Raw genomic sequence first — 22,810 nt, forward strand, 5'->3', positions numbered from 1 at the left:
CACGGCTGGGATCATTGGGATATAGGGCATGGGAGGGGTCGGCAAAACCACATTCTTGAAGAGCATCAACAACAAATTCTATCGCTCAAACAATGGCATGTTTGATCATGTCATTTGGGTTGTGGTTTCTCAACAATGCAATCCTGAAAAGATTTGATCCAATATAGGCTATAGCCAAGAATTTGGGATTGCCATCTACCAATGAAGATGCTGATGCTAATGCAATTAATGATTATTTGAAAAGGCAGAGTTTCCTCCTACTGCTGGATGATCTCTGGAGTAAACTTGATCTCTAGCAGATTGGGGTGCCTCAGCCTAAATTAATGCATCATGATCAAAACAAGCACAAGAGGATGGTGGTGTTCACAACATGCACGGAGAAGGTCTGTGCTTTCATGGAGGCTAACAAGAAGATCAAAATGGAGTGCTTGGGTCCAGATGTTTCATGGCTTTTGTTCAAAGAGAAGGCTGGTGAAGAATTCATTGCATCTGATAATCTAATTCAACAGCATGCAAAGGATATTGTGAGGGAATGTGCTGGTTTGCCACTTACTCTTGTCACAGTTGAAAAAGCCATGCGTACCAAGATGACAGCACAAGAATGGGAGTATGTGGCTAGCATGGTGAGGAAATCAAAGTATCAAAGCATTCCAGGTATGGAGGAATCAGTTATGAAGGAATCAAACTTCTTTCGCGTTCTGAAGATCAGTTATATATGACAGTTTGGCAACGGAATCTTTGAAACAGTGCTTCTTATATTGTTCCTTATGGGGTGAGGATGTGGAAATAGATACTAATGATCTCATAGAATGTTGGATGGGGCATGGTTTGTTAGATGATTTTGATGACCTTAATGAAGCTTACAACAAAGGTGGGATCATCATTGGAAACCTGAAAGAAGCATGCTTACTAGAATCAGTCGCCCCATCATCTTGGTATGATGAATACAAGAGCTATGTGAAGCTTCATGATGTGATCAGAGATCTTGCCTTATGGATAACTTCAGATTGTGGGAGAACAAGCAAGGATGGTTGGTGCAACCAAACTCAAACTTAGAAAAATTACCAGAGCATATCATCAATAGGGAAGTGATTAACATTTCATCAGTTAACAATATGAAAGCATTGGATGGATTTATTAATTTCCATAAGCTCAAAACATTGATTCTCTCCGCAGATACTAGAGAACATCTTATTCCTCTTAAATTCTTTACAAAAATGCCTTGCCTTAAGTATTTGGATCTACATTATGCTTGTATCGACACTTTACCTGAAGAGATTGGTGGACTTATTGGGCTGGAATATCTCCAGTTACCACCATATCTCAGATATTTACCCAAGGCCTTGGGTGATTTGAAGAACTAAAAGTATCTATATATTTATAATTTGCTTGAGCCAAAGATTCCTTATGGGCTGATAGCAAGGCTAACAAAGTTGGGAGTATTGGATCTATTATTTGTCTACCTTGAAGACAGACATGCTGATGAGTTGCTGATCTTAAAAGAATTGAAAGGAGTGGGGATTAACATAAAACCCAGTAGTTCTACATTGGAAAGGGTCCGTCATGTTCCAAAAAGGAGACTTCGTTTGAGCTGCTAGCTGGGGGATGATGAATCAGATTTTACTTCCATCAGCATATCTCCGTCACAGCTTGGAAGCAACAGCATGACAAACCTTCATGAATTTGAAATTTCCAATATCGAAAGCTTACAGGAATTGGTAATGACAACAGAAGGTGACAGTTCTTGTTGCCTTTCTCATCTGATCAAATTATCTTTACAATATCTCCCTCATCTAAAGAATGTCATTTGGAAGGACTTGGAAACACACTTTTTTCTCCCCGGGCTGGTTTATTTACAAATCAGTGGATGCAATAGCTTGACTAACTTGCGCTGGACTGCTCACCTACCACGTCTTAAAGAACTCCGTATATGGGGTTGTGATAAATTGGAGATTATTACTAAAGCTTGTGATGATGCTACAAAGGTGAATGAAGAAGAAGGTAACCTTTTCAAGAGTCTCAAGTTTTTGGATCTTCGGGGAAATCCAAATTTGGAATGCATATACAAGGGAGAACTATCCTTGCCTTCCATTGAAACGGTCATTTTGATAGGTCGTGACAAGCTGAGAAAGCTCCCACTTGGATTTGTCAGTGCTAAGAACCTAAAGACCATAAAGGTCTCATCTGTCATCTGGGACAACATGGATTGGGCACACAAAGATCACTTCTCCCATTTAGCCCACTTTATCTAATGACTGAGATGATCTATATAGCTAAGTCACAATTGTGTTATTGATTTTGTTTACCTTTCAATGACAAATGCTCCTTTTGTGATTTTGCCCCGAAATAAAATGTCTGGTTCTCGTGGATATGTCTAATCATTTTTTTTTTTTAACTACTTTACTTTTATTAGTATTTTTTAATAGTTAGTGATATAGCAATGGATCACACAGACACACACTCTGTCTCATTTAATATATATATATATATATATATATATATATATATATATATATATATATATATATATATATATATATATAAAAGTATTGTGTATAAATCAGGTGTAGGATTCAAACATTTTTCCTTTATTAGGGGGATCGAGATATAAAATACTAACTACAAGTGAATGTAACAAGTTTTAATCTTTCTTTTTTTTTTCTGAAAAAATTTGATTTTTTTTATTCAACCTATTGAAATAATTTGAAGTAAATTTTTCAATAAACTATGATTTATCTATTTTTTTAAATTAATTTAGAGTAAGAATGAGTTTTTTTAAAAAAAATTCATTTGATGAATATATCTATTAAAAACATTAATTGAGTTATTAATCACTAATTATATTAATACAATTTGAATAAAAAACTAATTGATTGAATTAATTTGAAAAAAATCTCAATATGTCGGAATGAGAGTTTTTCCTTTAATACGAATTCAACATTCAAGACTCGTATTCACTTTATGCTGAATATTTTTGGTGTAATTAAAAAAAGAAAAATTGTATTATTGACCTTCAATTGGAAGAATGACGTTACATATACACACTTGCTTTTATTTTTCTCTAAAATTAAAAATAATATTTTTAAAATACCATTTATATATAAAGTGAAACCGTAAAACCACATTTGCTTGGACAATATTTTCCAAATTCTCATATTTTTATTTTTATTTTTAGAAAATATTTTTATTTTTGTTTTAAGAAAACTTTTTTGTTTAGATATATTTATATATATATATATATATATATTTTTTTTTTTTTACAAAAGAAATAAACCCCTGAATTAGTGAAGAGATGTATGTGAAGTTAATACCTTAAGTACCCATACCTTGGGTTATTCAAACTCGTATAGAATCCAAACTGCCACAAAGTTAATTCTTCTACATGAGATTCAAAGATTAAGAATATACACTTTGATAAACGGGTATTTCCCCAACCATACACAGTAACCAAAGATCAAGAATAAAAATAAGACAGATTTCACGGTAAACAAATTTTTGTGGCCAATCAAGTTTACAAGTTTGGGGGAAAACAGTGATAAAAAATCAGAATGGAGTCAGTGCTCTGCAATTCTATCAACATGACTTCTTTAGTCATGTGCATTTGCAAAATAAGCATATCATTGGAATGATTTTTGTGGAGACAAAAGCGCACAACACTAATATAAAACAACATTACTTAAAAAGAACTTCAAGAAAATGCAATCTATAAATAAAAGGATTCAATCAATTTAGAACTGATCAGAGGCCAAAGATCTTTGATCTTCATCTTCCTTAATACTCTTGACCATAGCATAGACTTGGCTCATGGTTGGCCTAGCATCAGGATACGCGTTTACACACTTAACAGCAACTTGAAGCAAATGCACCATGCTCTCCTGGTTATCATCTTCTGCAATTAATGCCTTATCGAAAACCTCCACCGTCCACTCCTCTCTAACAACACTGTTAACCCATTTGGTCAATTCAAATCCATTGTCTTGATTCAGTTTCCCTGTCAGTAGCTCAAGAAGAAGAATACCAAAGCTATAAACATCAGTCTTGAAAGTTTTCATGTCACCGTCTTTGTTGTTGTTTTCCTTGTTTGGAGATGGATGAGTCCTGTTATTGGTCGACATTATCCCGTATTCGCTTATATATGGTTCCATGTTGTTGTTCAAGAGAATGTTGGAGGACTTGAGATTTCCATGGGGGATGCCATGACTCATGATTTGGAGATTGTTGTGCATGAAGGCTAAGCCTTCGGCTATGGTTGCAGCCAAGTTTAGCCTGCTGCTCCAGTTGAATGGCCTGCCTCTTTCCGCATCTGATGTTCAGAAATATATATGGAGAAGTTCATTGTTTCATTCTTTGCAAATAATTTCATGGATAATAGAGTTATTTGAATAAGATTCTACAATATGATTTAGGCATTATATCATCATCATAACTCTCTCAAATATTAACAATGAAAAATAGATCACAGTTACTAAATCACCAGATTGAAAGCATACCTTGAAGGAGCTTCAAAAGGCTACCATTCTGCTGAAACTCATAAACTAAAAGTTTCTCCTGTTTAGAGCAATAAAAGGCCACTGCTGAAAGCACTATCTGGTGTCTTACCTTATCAATCATCTCCATCCTCTTCTCAAATTCCTCATCAGAAATCATCCATTCCTTAATCCTCTTCACAACCAACTTGGTCCCATCTCCAAGCATCACCTTATACACACTTCCATAAATTCCTCTTCCCATCAACTCAGCAGGAGCTTTCAACAAATCATCAAATCTCAATCCATTATTTGCCTGAGTACTCTTCAGTAACACAAGCGATGCAGAAGATGTCGAATAATCAGACCGACTTGTATTCTTATTATATCCATTTGAGTTTCCAACCACTTCTTTATAATTCTCAACCATGGTTTTCTCCTCAGTCTTCTTCTTTCTCTTCTTGTTTTTCAATGACAACACAAATACTAATAACAGGAGGAATGCAATACCAAGAATAAAATAACCTGAATACATGAGAATTTGCAACTTTGCCGGCATTTTCTTCCTTGGTTGCTCCACCGGTGATGCTGCTGATGTACAGGCAATATGAAGAGGCGCCCCACACAACCCGGCATTACCCAAATAGCTGCCATTGCCAAAACGGGTACCATCAGGAGGGACCGGACCGGAGAAATTATTATTTGACACATCGAACTGTTTTAGATTTCCGAAGATTGAAGCTGGAATTAAACCGGAGAAATTGTTATGGGATAAGTTGAGACTTTCCAAGGTCTTCAGCTCAGACAGTGAATCAGGCAGCCGGCCTGAAAGTTCATTTTGGCTGACATCCAAACTTGTCAATGCTGAACAGTTAGAGATCTCCGACGGGAGTTCACCACGAAGACTGTTATTGCTTAAGCTCAAGACAACAAGTGACAGTGATTTACAGATAATACCAGCATCAATGAAACCAGAAAGATCATAACCTTTAAGAGTTATTTCTGTTACCGATGATGAACCATTGTGGCATATCACACCAGTCCACCCACCGGAACATGGATTAGATGATATATCCCAGCCAAGTTGCTGACTCATCTTCACTGCATTTCCGGAGAGTGTCTGAAGGAAAGTGATCAGAGATATCTTGACATAGTCTTCTTCTTGTTGTGAAGTTGAAGAATGAGGGGGGATGAGGATGAGGATGAAGACTAAGGAGATCATGGAATTCAAGCGTTGTTTGAACTCCATGTTGGGACACTCATGAGAGTGTGATGCAGAGGAAGTTGTAGTTAGGCTTATGGAGAGAAGTCAAGAAGGAGAAAAGAGGAACTTATGGAGCTTCCAATTGGGTGGTTATTTGGAGCTAAGGACAATTGAATTTTCCAAACAGGTAGATTATTGTTTTTTTTTTTTTTTAATTACAGAATAGTAAAGTATGCATTGGCTCTTACTTGGTCAAGTGCTTTTGATTGGTTATTAGTTTGAGAGCATAGGTTAACAAGATGGCTCTTAGTTTTTGTGTTTGATGTGATTTAACTTTATAGGTAGATGAGAAAATGTGCCAATTCATTGAAGGTTGTTGCAAGGGTTTGGATTTATCATCTTGGATTACTTATGACAGCCTTGAACTATGTATAGTCTTTATCTGGGTTTGTTTCAAATTTAGTTATTCAAATAAAAACCAAAAGACATATGAAGGGCGTGATATGTACATATATATATATATATATATATATATGACATATATCCACTCTGAAAGTGTCCAAAAACTCCTTTTAAAATTGGTTCAGGAATATTTGTTAGTATATTTCTATTTAGTCTCTCCAATGCACTATCATACCTTGCGGTTTCCATGGTCTCATGTATTTAAATTTTACTTTAATTACATGAGTAACTTATCCACCCTCTCAAAATAAAAAAATATCCTTAGTTAGGTTCTTTTAGTTATAAGGGAAATAGCATACATCAACTGGAATTGTTGATAATTAACTAATCATATGACTAGTAACTCCACATATGCATCAAATAACTTGGTCAAAATTCACAAATCATTATTACTAGTTGGTTGTATTTATTGACTGAACAACAATTAGATTCAATATATCCACACTTTCATAAGAATACAAAGAAGGTGATATGTCTGTTTTGATATGTCCATGTGTGAAGTGTTTCTGATATTGAAGGTTCAATGGATGATCTACATATATATGTGAAATCCTGGAACTAGACATGGATTTATTCCCCTCCCAAGATTTCCCCATTATGTTCTGTTAAAATGCAAGAATAAACTAATACTTGGTGAGAGGAGTATGAACTTATCTCATAATAAAAGTTTTTGACCCACACAAAACTACTAGTAAAAATAATGAATTGAGTGTTTTGCTTTTTCTTAAATCAAAGAAATTATTCCTGATATTATTCTGTCGGGGCTATAATGTGTAATTCTATTGCAAATCTAGAGACATTCATGTGTGTTACAAATTTAGATGATTTTGAGTTTTATGTCAACAACTCCATGCAAATTAGTCCCGTTAACCTCATGGTATTTTTTATAATCTGGGCACATTTAGAAGTTCAGCAATTTTGAACAACATATACTCTTATCATACTCTCTGGTGGTGTTCAGATTTCACTATGGAAATTCTTCACCTTTCCCTAACAGGACAAGAACATCAAATTTCACCATTGCAAGAATTTGTCTTTGTGCACAACTTAGAACAGTCCTCTTAATGTTTTTATTCATCATCAGAACATTCCAATTTTGTTATACTTATATCAAAAAGTAGGGCATAAGAAAGAAACATACCACACAAAAATACATGCATATCTAATGATCACAAGAACATGATCAACACTTAACTAACAACACCAAAAAAAATAACTGCCAATAGAATTGCATTAAAGAAGATCCCCATCAAAGAAAGTTACATTTGACTGGTGCAAAGTTCAGATGGGCAATAATAAAATTTCAAAGCATGAAATCTGAATGCATTTCACAGTCAATTTCACGATTCCATCTTCATGAAAAAGAAGCATTTCCAAAGCGAAGATACAGTCATTCAACACGCAGAACAGAGACAGCAAATGAAAATGAAGAAGTTGTCCTACTTTGTACACTTAAATTGATCTCCATAGTAGTAGGCACTGCCAAACATAAAGCAACTGTTGCACCTTGAGCTACCACACGAGCCCTAACTGAGATTTCCCTTGTCTAAAACTAATTAACCCTGCTGTGAGCACACCAGCAGTGACAAATGCACCTTATGAACTTTAATATTAGATTAAAAAGATTCTGATAATATCCAAGGTCAAACTCTTGATTAATAAAAATCTTTATTGAAATCAATGCCAAACATATCACACTTAAAATTCAAATCTGTTTTGTTTCTAAATTGTAGCTCATTAACACCATAGTGTTAAAATTTTGTTTGAGTGCTTAAAATATTTGGTTCTCAATCTGAAAATTCTCCAAAACCTCTAATCCAAAATAATACTATTTAAACTGAATTTTTAACTTAATCATCTCAAGGTTATAAATTCCAGACAAACACCACTGAAATCAGTGGCAGATTTCACCAATGTTAAGTCCCGTTGGGCGGAATTCAGAACCAATTTGGTTGATTTCAGCTTAATGAGGTTACCAAAATCCCTAAATTGAAAATCAAGGACAATATACAAGGTTATAAACACAGAGAAGAAGAACAACAACAAAGCATAACAGCAAAAAAAAAATTCATATTTTTTCCATTTCAAGGCATGCATTCAGTATCAGCAGCATCAGAAATCAAGAAGCCAAAATCAAAGGTGAACAGTGAAACCATTTTGAATGATATCTAAGTGAAATCATCGGTGGAGTTATGAATGGAGAAAAAAATTAATGTTACCGATGGGGACGTACGAGAGGGTTCCTGGCGGGTTTCTTCTGCTTGAAGAGGTCCTCCAGCTGTGGTTCGGCGACTCCCATCTTCTCCATTGGAGCACGTAGAGGAATTCTAGGCAGAGAGAAAGGCACTTGTTTCTCGTGGATAACCGCCGAAGGGAAATGAACCTTGTCTTACCACGCACACTGCAAGATGGGAATGAAAGAATAAATGCTTGTCTGTTCAAAATTATTTAATATATATATAGATATATTCCCTTTCAGGAAAGAAATAAAATACCAAATTTCATATTTCCAGTTAAAAAAACTAATTATATTTATATTTTTAAATATATATATATATAAAAATGAGTTTTGTTGGTTTTTTATTGGAAAAATGGATGAATCAGTCAACCATTGGATAAAGTCTCGATGGTATGACATCAAAAGTCAGTAAGGGAAAAGTCGTGGGCTCAAATCTTTCCCCTACATGATCTGCTTTCAGATCTGTTCATACATCGCTTACTCCCGGGATTCTTATACTATTCTCATATCAGATATATATCTGTACATCCAGGGCTCCAGTCTTTGTTTTAGATCTGTTTATATTCATAAAAAATGACGTATCGTCTATTATTCAAAAAAATGGATGAATCACAATTGATTGAAAAAATGAAAAAAAAAAATCAAAGATAACTAAAGGAAAAGATAAACGTATAAAAGAAATAAAATATGAGAGGACAAGAATAAGAGACCAAAAGATACATGAACAAAAACAAAACATCCACTGGAGATGAAAAAGGATAGAAGAATAAAAATAGAGCTACAACACTGGCCTGTTTAAACAACTTCAATAGTGCATGCGTTGTGAGACAAGTCAAGAAGGCCATGGACTGTTAGGCTTGCATATTGCTAGAGAATCAAGAGCTGCATCATCTTAAAATGTTATGAAATTCAGGCTACTTTTTTTTATCCTCATAACAAACTTTTTCCAATTTAACTTGTTTGAATTGGTAATGTAAAAATAGACATAGTAATCTGAAAATATTATTATGTTTGAATTGGTGATGATGGTAATATTGATAGTAATTTATAATTACCAATTTTTAAATATTACCAAGAAATTTAATTTTATTGCCACCAAAACATGTGCCTATGTTGGATTACCAAATGTTTAGTAATCTGAAATTTTTTTCTTGACAAATATGCTTTTCGATTAAAAAATAAATTTTAAAAGATAGTATACTTTACGCATTGGGAAAAAAAAATTTTGATGACATTATTTTGGGAATATGTGCAACTTCAAAATTTTAATTTTGTATTATAATTAATGTTTTTCCTATAAAAATTTTGTTTTATTTATAACCTTAATTTGCTCCAAATTTTAGATATAAAGATATTTTGGGAAAAATGTACAAAACTTAATTTTTGATGTTATAATTTAATTATTTTGATCCCAAATTTTATTTGAGTTTAAATTTAAACCTACTTAAAATTGTAGAAGGATATTTTGAAAATTTTGGAACATTATTAAGTTGATTACAATGTAATTGAGTTCCCAACCAAACATGGTTATTACAAATTACAATAACATTCATGGCAATATAGCATTCCTGATTTCATTACCATGATCCACTGTAATCTCATTATTATGAACCAAACGTCCCATAAAAATGTTCTTGGACAGTCCAAATTTAACTCCAACCAATGAATTTTTCTCTTAAATAAAATATTAATTAGTATACCAAGAGTAATACATCATACAAAGAAGATGACCCTTGAGTTGTTCTTGGGCACTTCAAGTTTAAGGCCTTGTTTGGATTGACTTCTCAAAAAAGTGTTTTTTTTTCCAGTTTAATAGAAGTGCTTCTCCAGAGTAAATTAAGCATTTTTTGTATTTTGTATTTAGATTAGCTTTTTTGTAGAAGCAGAAGCTGTAAAAAAAAAAGGGGTAAAAAACAACTTTTTTTCAGAAACTAGTCATGACTAGCTTATGAAAAAAAACTGTTTTTCAGCTTTTTTTATAGCTTATGCTTTTGTAGAAAAGTTAATACAAACAATTTTTTTTTAGCCCAAAAACATCTTTTTATAAGTCAAGTGTTTTTGGGCTTCCAGAAGCTAATCCAAACAAGGGCCTAACTCTAATGTTTTTTTTTTTTTAAAATTTGATTTTTGGCATTCATGTACACTTGACTGACTTCTCTTTCATATCCTATATTTTACCTATCATCTCCTCCTTGCTCCCAAACAAGGTTAGAGGCGCGGCTATTTATTTGGGCTAGCAAGTGACTCATGATTGCAAGTACGGCAAGAATAACCCACACTAGTACTCTTAATGCACTCAATTATTATTATTTTTTTTTTTTTTTTGAATAAAGTGGATAAACCACAAATTTATTGAAAAGGAGCAAACTGAAATCAACAAAGTACAAAAGAAAGTACAACAAGCATAGGAGCTAAGCAGAAGTCTGTTATCCTCACCAGTGATGAGAATAACAGAAAACAAGGAAAGCAAAAAGAAAGATAAAAGAGGAGCAATCTGAAGCCGGCGAAGCCAACCATAAGGAGGCACAGGCCAGCTCAGAGGAGGAGGAAACGGACTACTCCTGAATCTGATCGGGCGCCCGATCACCTGTGCAGACAGAGGATCTGGAACTGAGGAAGTTTAAAGAACGCTTGATCTTCTGAGAACCCTCCGAGACAATCAAAGAGTGGGAGTCAGAATCTGCAGTAATCCAAGAAAGAATCATATTAGCCGTATTATAAATTGTAACAGAAGTTTGTGAACATTTTTGGTTAAAAATACGGTTGTTGCGTTCCAGCCAGATATTCCAGAAGATGGCTCGGGAACAGATGTCCCAGATATTTCTGAGGGAAGAATTAATAGAGGGAATCCAATCGTCCAAAATGTTATATATCGAGGAGGGTAGAATTTCGGTGATCGAATAAACATTTGAAGAATGACCAAATTCGCTCAGCATGAGATACAGATGTAAGAAAAAGGTGGTCCACTCGATTCGATGTTATTATGGCAAAGGGTACAAGTGTCGATAGCGGAAGGGTTGCATCCTTTTTTTTGAATAGGTTCTCAAGAGTTAGAATTTTTGTTATCCCGTGCAAGCCAATGGAATAAGGTGATTTTGCTAGGAGTCTTAGTTTTCCAGAAATTGGGATAAAGTTGATTACGAAGTCCTCCATCAATTAGAAAATTGTAAAAAGATTTGATCGTGAAAGTTCCATTCTTTTCTCGATGACCCGAAGTAAGAGTCATCATTATCATTGGAACAATCCCGAGTAAAGAATTTAGAAGTCTCGATGATATCATTTTGTAGTGGGCTGATCTAAAGAGATTACCCTGGGAGTTGATAATAAGAATAAATTGTTTTAAGGTAATCCAAGGGTAAGGACAGTCCAGAAAGAGAGAATCATAAACGTTTCTAGGTGACCTGCCCTCTAACCATCTATCAAACCAGAATAGAGTTTTTTCACCATTGCCAATTGATTTGGTTAGGCAGGAACGGAATGAATGAAGTATGGTATTAATTCCCGCCCAAAAGAACGATTTATTTCTGGGGGGTTGTGAGAAAAGAAAGGTTGGGGAGTCACTATAAAAATAATTGGCTTTAATGATCATGGACCAGCATGATTCTGGTGCAGTAATGAATTTTCACCACCATTTGCCAAGTAAGGCTTTATTGAATTCCTGAAGATTAAGGATGCCCCAGCCACCCATGCTTCTGGGTCGACAAATTCTGTTCCAAGCAATTAATCTTAACCCCTTAGATCCCAGGTCCGGACATTTCCAAAGAAAGTCTCTCCTGATTTTGTCAATATCATGTATGACCCAGGTAGGAAGTTTGAAAACTGACATCCAATAAACTGGGATGGAAGATAACACAGAGTTGATAAGACTTAAGCGACCCCCCAAAGAGAGGTAAATTGCTTTCCATTGAGTGAGCCGAGACCGAACAGAATCAATCAGCATCGCCCAGTCAGCTCTTCTAGGGCGTTTACCAGAGAGGGGTACCCCTAGGTAAGTGATGGGAAGACAATCTCTATTGCAATTAAGAATTCTTGCAGAGAAGGAATTCGGTTGAAAACCGAAAAAGGTGGAGTAAAGACAGCTTTTTGAGAAGTTGATAGAGAGACCGGAGCAGCCTTCAAATAGGTAAAGAATTAATTTAACAATTTTAAGGTCTTCATGTCCACCCCCCGAGAAAATGATAAGATCATCAGCATATTGTAAATAGCAAATGCTGTTAGAATGGTCAAGTTGTACCCCAATCAGAACTTTGGAGTGAATCGCGTGATAGAACATTGCACTAAGGGTATCAGCCGCTAAGGCAAAAAGAAGAGGAGAGAGAGGATCACCTTGTCTTAGGCCTCTTTTGCAGCGAATGTAACCCTGAGTAGTACCATTAATGAGAATTTGAGTTTTGGCAGATTTGAGAATAGTGTGTATCCATGAGATCCAACGATTACCAAAGCCTCTAGCTTCTAGAATCTCAAGTAGAAAATTCCAGTCCAAGGAGTCAAAGGCTTTAGCGAAATCGACTTTAAGAGCGTAGCTGAGAATTTTCCTTTTTTGAAGATTGAAAATCACTTCCTGAGCAGCAATAATATTATCAGCGATACATCTACCCTTAATGAATCCGGATTGAGAATAATCCACTAATAAGCCAACCTTTTGGCTTAATCTAGATGCAAGGATTTTGGAAATGATTTTGCAAGTGGAATTGATAAGGCTGATGGGTCTGAATTCAGAAACTTCAGTTGGGGATTTGGTTTTGGCTATAAGAGCAATGTGAACCCAGTTGAGGCGTTCAAAGTTTAAAGTGCCATCATAAAAATCACTGCAGATTTGAAATAGATCTCTCTGAATAAAACTCCAATGTTTTTTAAAGAAGAATATAGGGAAACCATCTGGACCTGGAGCTTTATTAGTGTTAAGATCGAAAACAGCATTTTTGATTTCATCAGAAGAAAAAGGAAGTTCTAGCGAAGAAAGGTCAACTCTTTCTTTGAAATTAAAAAGATGGTGCCAGTTGAGAAGAAATCTATGAGGGATTGGGGTACCAATAAGGTTCTGAAAGTAATCAGTGAAAATTTTTCCAATTTCTTGGTTACCCTCTATCCAATTCCCATTACTTCGAATTCTAGGGATAAAATTTTTATTCCTCCTGCCATTAGCCAGAAGGTGGAAGTATTTAGTATTTGCGTCACCCTCTTTAAGCCAAGTAATTCTAGAGCGTTGTTTCCAGTAGATCTCCTCCTGTTTTAGAAGAGTGTGAAGTTCAGATTGAATGTGGGCGAAACGGATAGATTCATCCTCAGAAAGATTTCTACTTTCACGAGTGGTATCAAGTGAATTTAAATCAGCGAGCAAACTTTTTTTATGAATGTTAGAAGCACCAAAATTTTCTTTTGCCCAAAGGCGAAGTTTAGATTTCAAGTAGGTAAATTTTTTGGTGATAATGTAGGCCCCACAACCAATAGGATTTTGATCAGACCACCATCCTTGAATTAAGCTCTCTAGAAGATCGTTGGAGTACCAAGATTTTTCGAATCTGAATAATCTAGAACGAGTGTAGTGGTTGCCGAAATCCAAGTAAATGGGGGAATGATCGGAGCCAATTCTAGGAAAAGAACTTTGAGTTGTTCTAGGAAAAAATAATGGCCAATCATGTGTGTATAAAAATCTGTCCAGTCTAACCCATAAGGGATTGGGTTGTCCATTAGTCCAAGTAAATTTGCGCCCATGTAATGGAGGGTCAATAAGATTGAGGTCTCCAAGAAGTTGTTGGGCATTAGCAATTTTCCTAGGATTAGGGTTTCCAATATTTTTATCATTAAAGGTGAAAGAAGTGTTGAAGTCTCCACAAATGAGCCAAGGTAAATCGTGTAAATTTCTGACAGTACGAAGTTCATTCCAGAAGTCAATTTTTAAAGTCCTGTCATTAGGGCCATAAACACTTGTACAAGCCCATTTAATGTTGAGTGAAGTATTTATGAATTCAAAAGTAATAGAGAAGGTCCCCTTGTGAATTAAGGTACCCATGATGATGGAACTATCCCAAGCTATGATGATGCCACCAGCAGACCCGATGGCCGGAAGATAATCAAAAGAATTCAGTTTCGATCCACCAATTGTTCTCCAAGTGGAGCTATGAATTTCATTGAGTTTAGATTCTTGTAAACAAACAATATCTGCTCGTGAAGAGATAATTATGTCTTTAACTAAATGGCGTTTAGAGGGTCTGCCAAGGCCCCTAACATTCCAACATAGAATAATCATCAAAACTGATAAGGTCTAAATGTCAGATCTCGAAGGAGATCCAGCAGAGGAAGAAAAGGTTCCAACCCTAGAAATTTCTAGACTGCGAACTTTATCAAGACATTTAAGCTTATGATTTGGGGAACCTTGGAATTTAATACCACAAGCATTGCTGTAATTAAAGAATTGTGTATCATTCCATGAAGAAAAAACAACTGCATTAATAGAATTAGGCGTACCGTCTCTAGGATCGTCAGGTACTTTCTTCTTTGAGGATCTGGGTGGGTTAGGAATGAAACCGGCTTCTTTGTTCCAACGACTAGAAGGCTTCTTTTGCCGATCACTTCTTCTAATTTGCTGTTAAGCCTGGGAAGGAATGGTAACAGCGGCAGGAAGCTTCTTCTTAGGCAGGGAGTCATGAGATTCTATTCCAATAGTGTCTGAATTACGACCCATATCCCTGATAGGAGAATTCCCAGGAACATGGGCGATGTTAGAAATCAGGTCGTCCGTGAGGATTTCAGAATCCAACTGATGTAAATTCTCCTCGTTCAAAATAATTTCATCATCTGCAATCCCATCAATAGGAATGTCATCATCATCCCCCCAGTCGAGCAACTCGTCATCGGAATGATCTAGGGGAGTGACAGGTGGGTTAGGATCTTGAGAATAGAATTTCTCTGAATTAATGGTAGGGACCAGGGTCCAACCACCATGAACAAAGATCCAATTATATCCATCAGGAATAGGAATAATCGGAGGTAAAGATTTAAGATGTGTAGGTAAAACATCTGTGTTATTGGAATCAATCTCCATTGGAATAACAATTTCCTTGCCTTTGATTTTAATTGAAGGATCTGATAAAGAAGTGGGTTGTATAGTTGCCGAATTAGGAGGCAAATCCGGATTCGGATTTTGTGAAATTGGGCTCGAGTGAGAGTGGGTTGATTGATTTGAATTAATTAAGGTGTTTAAAGGATCAGACCCATCTCGAGGCAAACCCAACGCTGGTGAAATATCATCTTTGAATTCGGGTGCAACCGGATCCCGAGGAGCTGAAATATCTTGGGAGTCCAAGGATGTAACTTGGTTGCCTAGGGATCGATTTGAATTTGAATTATTAAAGGAATCAGAGTGAGATGGATCCCGAGACGAATCAGCCACCAACAAGCCTCCAATATGATCCGAAGAAAGCTGATCACGAGGCAAACGAGTGGTCGTTGTGAGCTCCTTCTCCACGTGAGCATTGTGCATGAACAGCACGTCCCCTTCCTTGTTTCTCTCACGAGAAACCAAAGGAATCTGGGGGACTGCTGCGGAACAGTCGCCGGAGCTCCGGCTTTCCTTGACCAAGGAAGGGCCGTCCGAGCTCTTGTCGGTTGGTTGCAGGTTTCCCTGAGGTTCTGGATGACGGGAAGATGAGGACGCGACTGGATTCATCACAGAAGCCGAGCCGTGAGTCAACTTCGAACGAATGATCGGTTTGCCATCATCATCTAGTCGAACTTTGAAGCTTCTTACTCCCACATCGACGATCATCTCAATAGGGAAACGAGTGGGAGATTTGAGTCTCACGAGGGCTCTCATGAATTCAAGGGAGACATCTTCATCCTTTTGAACGAAAATAAGGTCTCCGAGGGGCTTCAGAACCTCCACAATTGAATCCCAGTTCCAGCAATGGAGAGGGAGATTAGATAATCTGATCCAGTTATAATTTCCGGCGGCGACGGCATGCGAACCAAATTCCGGTGTCCAGTGGGAGAAGCTGACGGTGCAGGGGCCGTGTTTGGTAGAGAGGGTGATATGATTTTTCTTAACTATGAAAAGAGCTGCTCTAGCTGTGAAGAGAGTGAGAATGAAATGGTCTCCAAACGGGGTGATGTTCTCGCATTGATCAGTGTTTAACTGAACAGGAAGTGCAGCATGAAGCGATTGAACGCTGGCGTTTCCAGAGAGGATTCTGACAATCACTCGTCTCTTAAGATCCTCTTTAGAGTGGATAATAGCCTCAGAGATGGGCAAAGATACCCTAAGAGAAGAGATCTCAGAGTTAAGTCGGGGAACAGGTATGTGAAGTAGAGGCTTGGAGAGAGACAGCTTTCTCGTCGAACTAGGGTTCGAAGCATGAGAACCAGAATGAGAATGCTTGAGAGGACAACGAGCAGCGAAGTGCCCAACTCCAGAGCAGCGGCGACAGGTAAGTTGATGACGGCAGTCATCTACTTTGTGACCCGGTCTAAGACAGCGTTTGCAAATCTCGTCAGACTCCGGAGATCGGCGACGCTTCAGCGTGGTATTAAAAGATGAAGTGGTGTTCTCTGGAGAAACGGGGAGGCGAGCGACATCTGCAAAGGAAACGCCATCCTTTACAGGGGAATTCTTGTTCTTCAGAGGTTCAATCACTTGAGATTGAGGAAAAGAAGCCAAGTGTTCGGATGAAGAAGTTTGTTGTAGTGGTGCTGATGATCGGAGATCCCTACGGAGCCCACCATGGCTCAGCCGAGCACCTCCACGTGCTCCACCCTGCGAGAACCGGACACCACCACGAGCTCCACCTCGGACGGGACGGGCGCCACCAAGAGAATCTCGAACGCCGCCGTGAGAATCCCGAGCACCGCCGTAATAGTCCCGAGCGCCGCCCAGGAACTTCATCTCCCCTAGCACTCAATTATTCTCAACCACCTCTTTTATTTTATCTTAATAACGCACAGCTTCTATTTTTTAACAATTACATCTGGTTATATATTCAATCATTTTAAAATCAAACCTTATATCCAAACGAACAATATTATAAGTTCCAATCCAAGTTGATCGAGCGAGAAACTCTTAATTCAATATTTATAAATATTTATAAGTTTAATTCTATTTTAAAATTTTTTTCCTAAAAAATAAACAAATCATTCAAAATATAGTATGTTAACATAAAACCATTAAAAAAATATATAATTAGAAGAAGAAATAAAAAAAGAGATTACAAGATACAGAAAAGATTGAAAACAAGTAGAACCAATGCAATAACTGAATTGTAGTGTTATTATTTATTATACTCTCTCTGTTCTTTTTTACTTGTCACATTTATCTAATTCACCTTGATTAAAAAAATTGATTAAAATTAGTTGGTCACCTATATTTTATAAAAAAATTTATTATTTGCTAAAACCACCCCTTATTTAAAACTTCACTAGTAAAGTATATAATTTAATATTTAGTTGATTGTGATTTATTAAAAATTGTACAAGTATATTAAATTAAAAAAATAAATTTGAAAAAAAATTATTTAATTTTGTACAAAATTTTTCACATGAAAAGTAAAAAGAAATAAAGAAGAGCTACAAACGTGATAAGTAAAAATAAATAGAGGGAATAAAAAATTAAAGAGTTTGACTCTTTAATATGATATGGTTGAGCATTATGTGTGAACATCAATCCCGGTTCTAAACAGTGAAAGAAAGAGTCATAAAGAAGTCCACAGAAAGAAACACAACCTCTCTCACCAACCGATCTCATTTACTCTCTCCCTCAAGTGAAAGTGTGACACACTCACATTCTTCCACTCTCTATAAAGTTATAAACACTTCATAATAAATAAATAATAATATCATCATCCCATTCCTCTCTTTAGTCTTTCATTCCTAGTAAAAGATCCCAAACAAAAAAGAAAAAACAGTCTCCCAAGTCCCAACCACCCCTTCACACTCTCAAGTCTCAAGTATGTGATAAAAACTAAAAAGCCGGGAAAGAAGAGCAAAAGAGCCCACACATCTGTAATTGCCAGCCAAAAGCACTTCCTCAATACTTACAGATTCATGTGATTCCTCATCTCCTCCTTCCAAAGCCCTAACCCCACCCTCCTTTGCCTCCTCTCTACTCCTCCTCCTCTTCCGCATTGGACCTTTTCCCATGTCCTCCAGCGCCTCCAGGTTCATCAAGTGCGTCACCGTCGGTGATGGCGCTGTCGGCAAGACTTGCATGCTCATCTGCTACACCAGCAACAAGTTCCCCACTGTGCGACGAGTGTTCTCTTCTCTTCTCTTCTCTTTTGTGAAAATTTTGGATCTTCTTCTTGGATTTGGTTGTTTTTTCCTTTTCCTTTGCTGATTTCTGCTTGGATTTTTGTGGAATGGGTTGTGGATTTTATTTATTTATTTATTTTTTGCTTGGATTTGGTTGTTTTGTTTGCTGATTTCTGCTTGGTTTTTGTCAAGCGGCTTGTGGATTTGACTGTGTTTTGTTGGATTTCATTGTTTTTCTTTCTTATCTTTTGTTTGAATTTTCATCGAGCACATTGTGGACTTTGGTTCTGTTTCTTGGTTTTGCTTGGATTTTTTGCTGAACAGTTTGTGAGCTTGGGTATGTTTTGTTGGATTTGGTTGTTTGCATTGCTGATTTCTGCTTGGTTTTTTTTTTCATGGACTTGATTCTGTTGCTTGGATTTGTGTGTTTGGCTTTGCTGATTTCTACTGAGGTTTTTTGTTGAATATCTTGTCTGCAGGATTATATACCTACTGTGTTTGATAACTTCAGTGCTAATGTTGTTGTGGAAGGGACTACCGTGAATTTAGGCCTATGGGACACTGCTGGTAGATTTCTGGATTTGTCTTTTCGTGTGCTTGTTCTTATTGTGCTGAATTAAGCTGATTTTTTTTTAATTGTTAATTCTTTTGGTTCTGAATAGGGCAAGAGGATTATAATAGATTGAGGCCTTTGAGTTATAGAGCAGCAGATGTGTTTGTGCTGGCTTTCTCATTGGTGAGCCGGGCAAGCTATGAGAATGTGCTTAAGAAGGTGAGCGCTGGATCTTGTGTTCTGTTTAGAATTGTGTTTTTAGGTTCACTATTTACAAATTGGGTTCGACTGGGAATTTTGACTGTTGTGTTCATGGTGTTTAGTGGGTACCAGAACTCCAGCATTATGCTCCTGGAGTGCCCGTGGTTCTTGTTGGCACTAAATTAGGTAAGTTTACTGGCATCTGAGCAATCAGCATTCAATTTAACTCTGCTTTATTGTAAGAATTGTGGACCAATTTTGGCATTATTTTTGCCATCCATATGTAATCCTTGGTAATCATTAAATGCACTGGACTGCTGCCTGTGAGATCCTAAATTTGCTTTAGTTCACAAAATTCTGAAGAAACTGGCTGAAATCTTGTGTCAGCAAATATGAATTTAGCAAGTATTGCAACAAAGAGATTATACCATAGGCATTATATAACTATCCAAAATTATATACATGAGACAAACTTGGGGATGCCAGTGTTTTATTACATGTTACTTTTTTTGGGAAGAAAGAGAAAAGCTCTTTGGAAGATTATCAGTGGCATGAAATCTTTATAATTACTAATTACACAAGTATAGACAACAAACTCTGCACAAATGCTGCCTGAATGTTTCAAGTACGTGACAAGAGTTAAAAAAAAAAAGGAGTAAATGCAATCCAATATTACTTGTTCCATCAAGACCCTCTTTATTGACACCTGGGTGTTTCATGTTCCCATTGATGTCACATCTTTTTTAGCGGACATAGATTTCTCAATGCTTAGAAATATGTTTCACCTTTTGTCCAACCAGTCTTTTAGCTTTACTTTTTTTTTTCTTATATTGTCTTTGTGGCAAATGTGAAAGAAATGCAACATCCATAGTTCTGTCTGGTACTTCTTTCTTGATTTATTACCTTTCAGGCTTACATGATGATGACCTGTTTGAGGTTTAATGGATCAATATGTTATTTGTTGGAGTAGGATGAAGTAATGTTAATGAAGGAATTGGAAGTGCTTTTTTATGAAACAAAGGAAGGAGAAGTCCTGGTTTGGAATTGTTTGTACAAGCGCAAAAAGTTTATGAGGTGTAGCTTCCTGACATGTTTTGTTTTGACTTTTGAGCATTTGAGAGCACTTAGCATATGTTAAGACTTGAACTGGTGCATTAAGTACATTGAATATCCTGTCTTACCACATAGTTGTCAGGTAAATTATGTTTATTATATCTTAATATTAGAAATAATATTGAGGAGATCTAATATTTAGGGAAATTGATGCATGAAAGAACCTTCTTAATCATCTTGATATCTAGGCGCTGGTCTGGACCATCTTATGGTGAGTTGCTACATTTGATAATCATTTTCTGTTTTTGGGTGACATCTAGAGGACCACAATTTCCTTAAATGGGTTGTGTTCTTGCTTATCCAAAAGCTGGAATGACAAGCTTGCTAACTACTACAATTAGTTGCACTGCGATGCTGAGCTGCAGTGATTGTGACCTATGTAGTTTCTGCTTTATCTTGATATGATTTTCTGGGTCATATGATTTCAACTGTCGCGAAAATGGATTGCATCAGATGGCAATCATGATAATGAAGTTGGTCCTAACCATATAGATAGTTTGTGCTCATTTTGGATGTACATTATTTTGGTGAACAAATTGTTAGATGCTAAAGAAATGCAATATTAATGAGCATCAACATGTAATTGGGGGTAAATCATATTGTTAAATTTCTTCATGGAAATTCATTCTCTTCAACTCTGTCAAATTATTTGAATTGGAAGAAGCAATTTATCTTCTCTCTTATTGGATCACATCAAGGGCAATTAGGTTGAATATGAAAAATATTTTGCTTCACATTATATTTTTCTGAGTGTCACTCCACAAAGGCATATGCTACCTATGTGTTGGTTTAGATTAATTAGATAATGTTCAATTTTTTACCTATAACATAACTTTGGGGTGGGTGTGGGTGTGTGTATTATTTGCTACAAACGATATCTAATTTGACTGGTACTTCAGATGAAAACCTTTCATCAAGTTTTAGGGTTGCCCTGTGTTGCTTTGATATCTACTTCAAGTAGAAGCCCTAAGATTGCCTCACTGGGATTTGCTGATGTTTGGGGTTCAATGAATCGTGCTCGTAAAACTTATTTTTGGAACAATGTTGCATGATACAGATTGTTTGTAAGGGTTCTGACGGAGGAGTGAGTGAAGCCTCCTTTGGCTTGTACACAAGCTTGCATATGAAGTAACAATAAAAGGATATGTATACAATACATCAATCCCAAGTAAATGGAGATTTAACTTGCTCAGACTAACATTTGTCATAATTAATTACCATTGTGTAATGAACACTTTATGCCGGTGGCAGATCTTCGAGAAGATAAGCACTACTTGGCAGATCATCCTGGCATGTTGCCTGTTACTACTGCTCAGGTAGTGTTCCTGATTATCATCGAGATAATACTATTTTTAAATCACCTTAATCTCTTTTTTTATCCTTTTTTTGTGGGTTATATTTTTGTGATATTTATCTTGATGCTAGGGAGAGGAGTTGCGGAAGCAGATTGGTGCCACTTACTACATAGAGTGCAGCTCAAAAACTCAGCAGGTTGGTTTATAAATTATTTCTATGTTTAGTCAAGTGTATCTTTGTTTATCTTAACCTCTCATGGTAATATATTGATTACACTTGGACAAATAATGGACTGCAAGCCACTGGTAGTGACTACGTCCCCATTGTTATGCTGTTCAATCCCACCTTCATTCAAACTAGTATTTCTTAAAAAAAAAAAAATTCTTTTTGTGTGTGTGTCACAATTCTTAATAGAATTCCACCAATTGTCTCTGATATGCAGAATGTAAAGGCAGTGTTTGATGCTGCAATCAGGGTTGTTATACAGCCCCCATCAAAGCAGAAGGAAAAGAAGAAAAAACCAAGACGGGGATGTTCATTATTGTGAGTAAATGATTTCCCTTTCTGTTGAAACAAACCTTGATAACTTTTCAGACTTACCAAAATACCGTTTTCTAACCGCAGGAATGTCCTTTGTGGGAGGAAACTTGTGTGCCTCAAGTAAAGATTTGCACAGTTGTTTTGTTTAGTTGGTCTGATTTTGTTGTGCTTATGCCGAGATTAGATTGCTTTACCCTTGAGCTGGTTATGTCGCCGCTCTATCAGTGGCTTCGGTAGTTGTGATGTTTGACGAAGCTCCTAGCCGGGTGATAAATCACTCTGTTGATTGTTTGCACAGGGCATTATCACTTCAATCCAAAACTCTATAGTTTCTTATATCTGTTTGAATTAATGAGCTTGAAGCTTAAATGTGGTTTCTACAATTACAATTTGCCAAACATCTGAATTAACATTCTTTTGTGAAATGTAAAGATATATCAGTCGATTGGTCTTTTATATTTTTCAGTAAAATTGTGGGTTTTCTTGCAATTTGG

At 36.4% G+C, this 22,810-nt stretch overlaps 3 protein-coding genes across 6 annotated transcripts; 2 read left to right on the forward strand and 1 right to left on the reverse strand.

Moving 5' to 3' along the window:
* The first annotated feature begins 353 nt into the window (after positions 1 to 353).
* Positions 354 to 2,252, forward strand: LOC120267205 (disease resistance protein RPS2-like). Its single transcript, XM_039274900.1, has 3 exons — positions 354 to 654; positions 791 to 1,030; positions 1,618 to 2,252. The coding sequence occupies exons 1-3, from the start codon at positions 354 to 356 to the stop codon at positions 2,250 to 2,252; spliced, it is 1,176 nt and encodes a 391-aa protein (XP_039130834.1).
* Positions 2,253 to 3,568: 1,316 nt separating this feature from the next.
* On the reverse strand, positions 3,569 to 8,541 carry LOC120267580 (probable inactive receptor kinase At2g26730). Of its 4 annotated transcripts, none has more exons than XM_039275258.1 (3): positions 8,366 to 8,541; positions 4,491 to 7,727; positions 3,569 to 4,303 (listed from the first exon to the last, which is right to left on the reverse strand). In XM_039275258.1, exons 2-3 carry the CDS (start codon positions 5,713 to 5,715, stop codon positions 3,729 to 3,731), a joined length of 1,800 nt encoding a protein of 599 aa, XP_039131192.1. In that variant the 5' UTR covers positions 5,716 to 7,727; positions 8,366 to 8,541; the 3' UTR covers positions 3,569 to 3,728. The 4 variants fall into 4 exon arrangements, with proteins under 4 accessions (XP_039131192.1, XP_039131194.1, XP_039131193.1 ...); XM_039275260.1 differs by having other exon boundaries at positions 4,491 to 8,116; XM_039275259.1 differs by having other exon boundaries at positions 8,352 to 8,541.
* Positions 8,542 to 18,432: 9,891 nt separating this feature from the next.
* On the forward strand, positions 18,433 to 22,805 carry LOC120267424 (rac-like GTP-binding protein 3). The gene is made up of 8 exons (XM_039275069.1): positions 18,433 to 18,605; positions 19,093 to 19,180; positions 19,276 to 19,385; positions 19,490 to 19,553; positions 21,732 to 21,796; positions 21,906 to 21,971; positions 22,219 to 22,319; positions 22,401 to 22,805. The coding sequence occupies exons 1-8, from the start codon at positions 18,501 to 18,503 to the stop codon at positions 22,438 to 22,440; spliced, it is 639 nt and encodes a 212-aa protein (XP_039131003.1). The 5' UTR covers positions 18,433 to 18,500; the 3' UTR covers positions 22,441 to 22,805.
* The last annotated feature ends 5 nt before the right edge of the window (positions 22,806 to 22,810 follow it).

The sequence above is a fragment of the Dioscorea cayenensis genome, chromosome 8 (assembly GCF_009730915.1).
Source record: "Dioscorea cayenensis subsp. rotundata cultivar TDr96_F1 chromosome 8, TDr96_F1_v2_PseudoChromosome.rev07_lg8_w22 25.fasta, whole genome shotgun sequence".
In the NCBI taxonomy this organism is placed as follows: domain Eukaryota; kingdom Viridiplantae; phylum Streptophyta; class Magnoliopsida; order Dioscoreales; family Dioscoreaceae; genus Dioscorea; species Dioscorea cayenensis.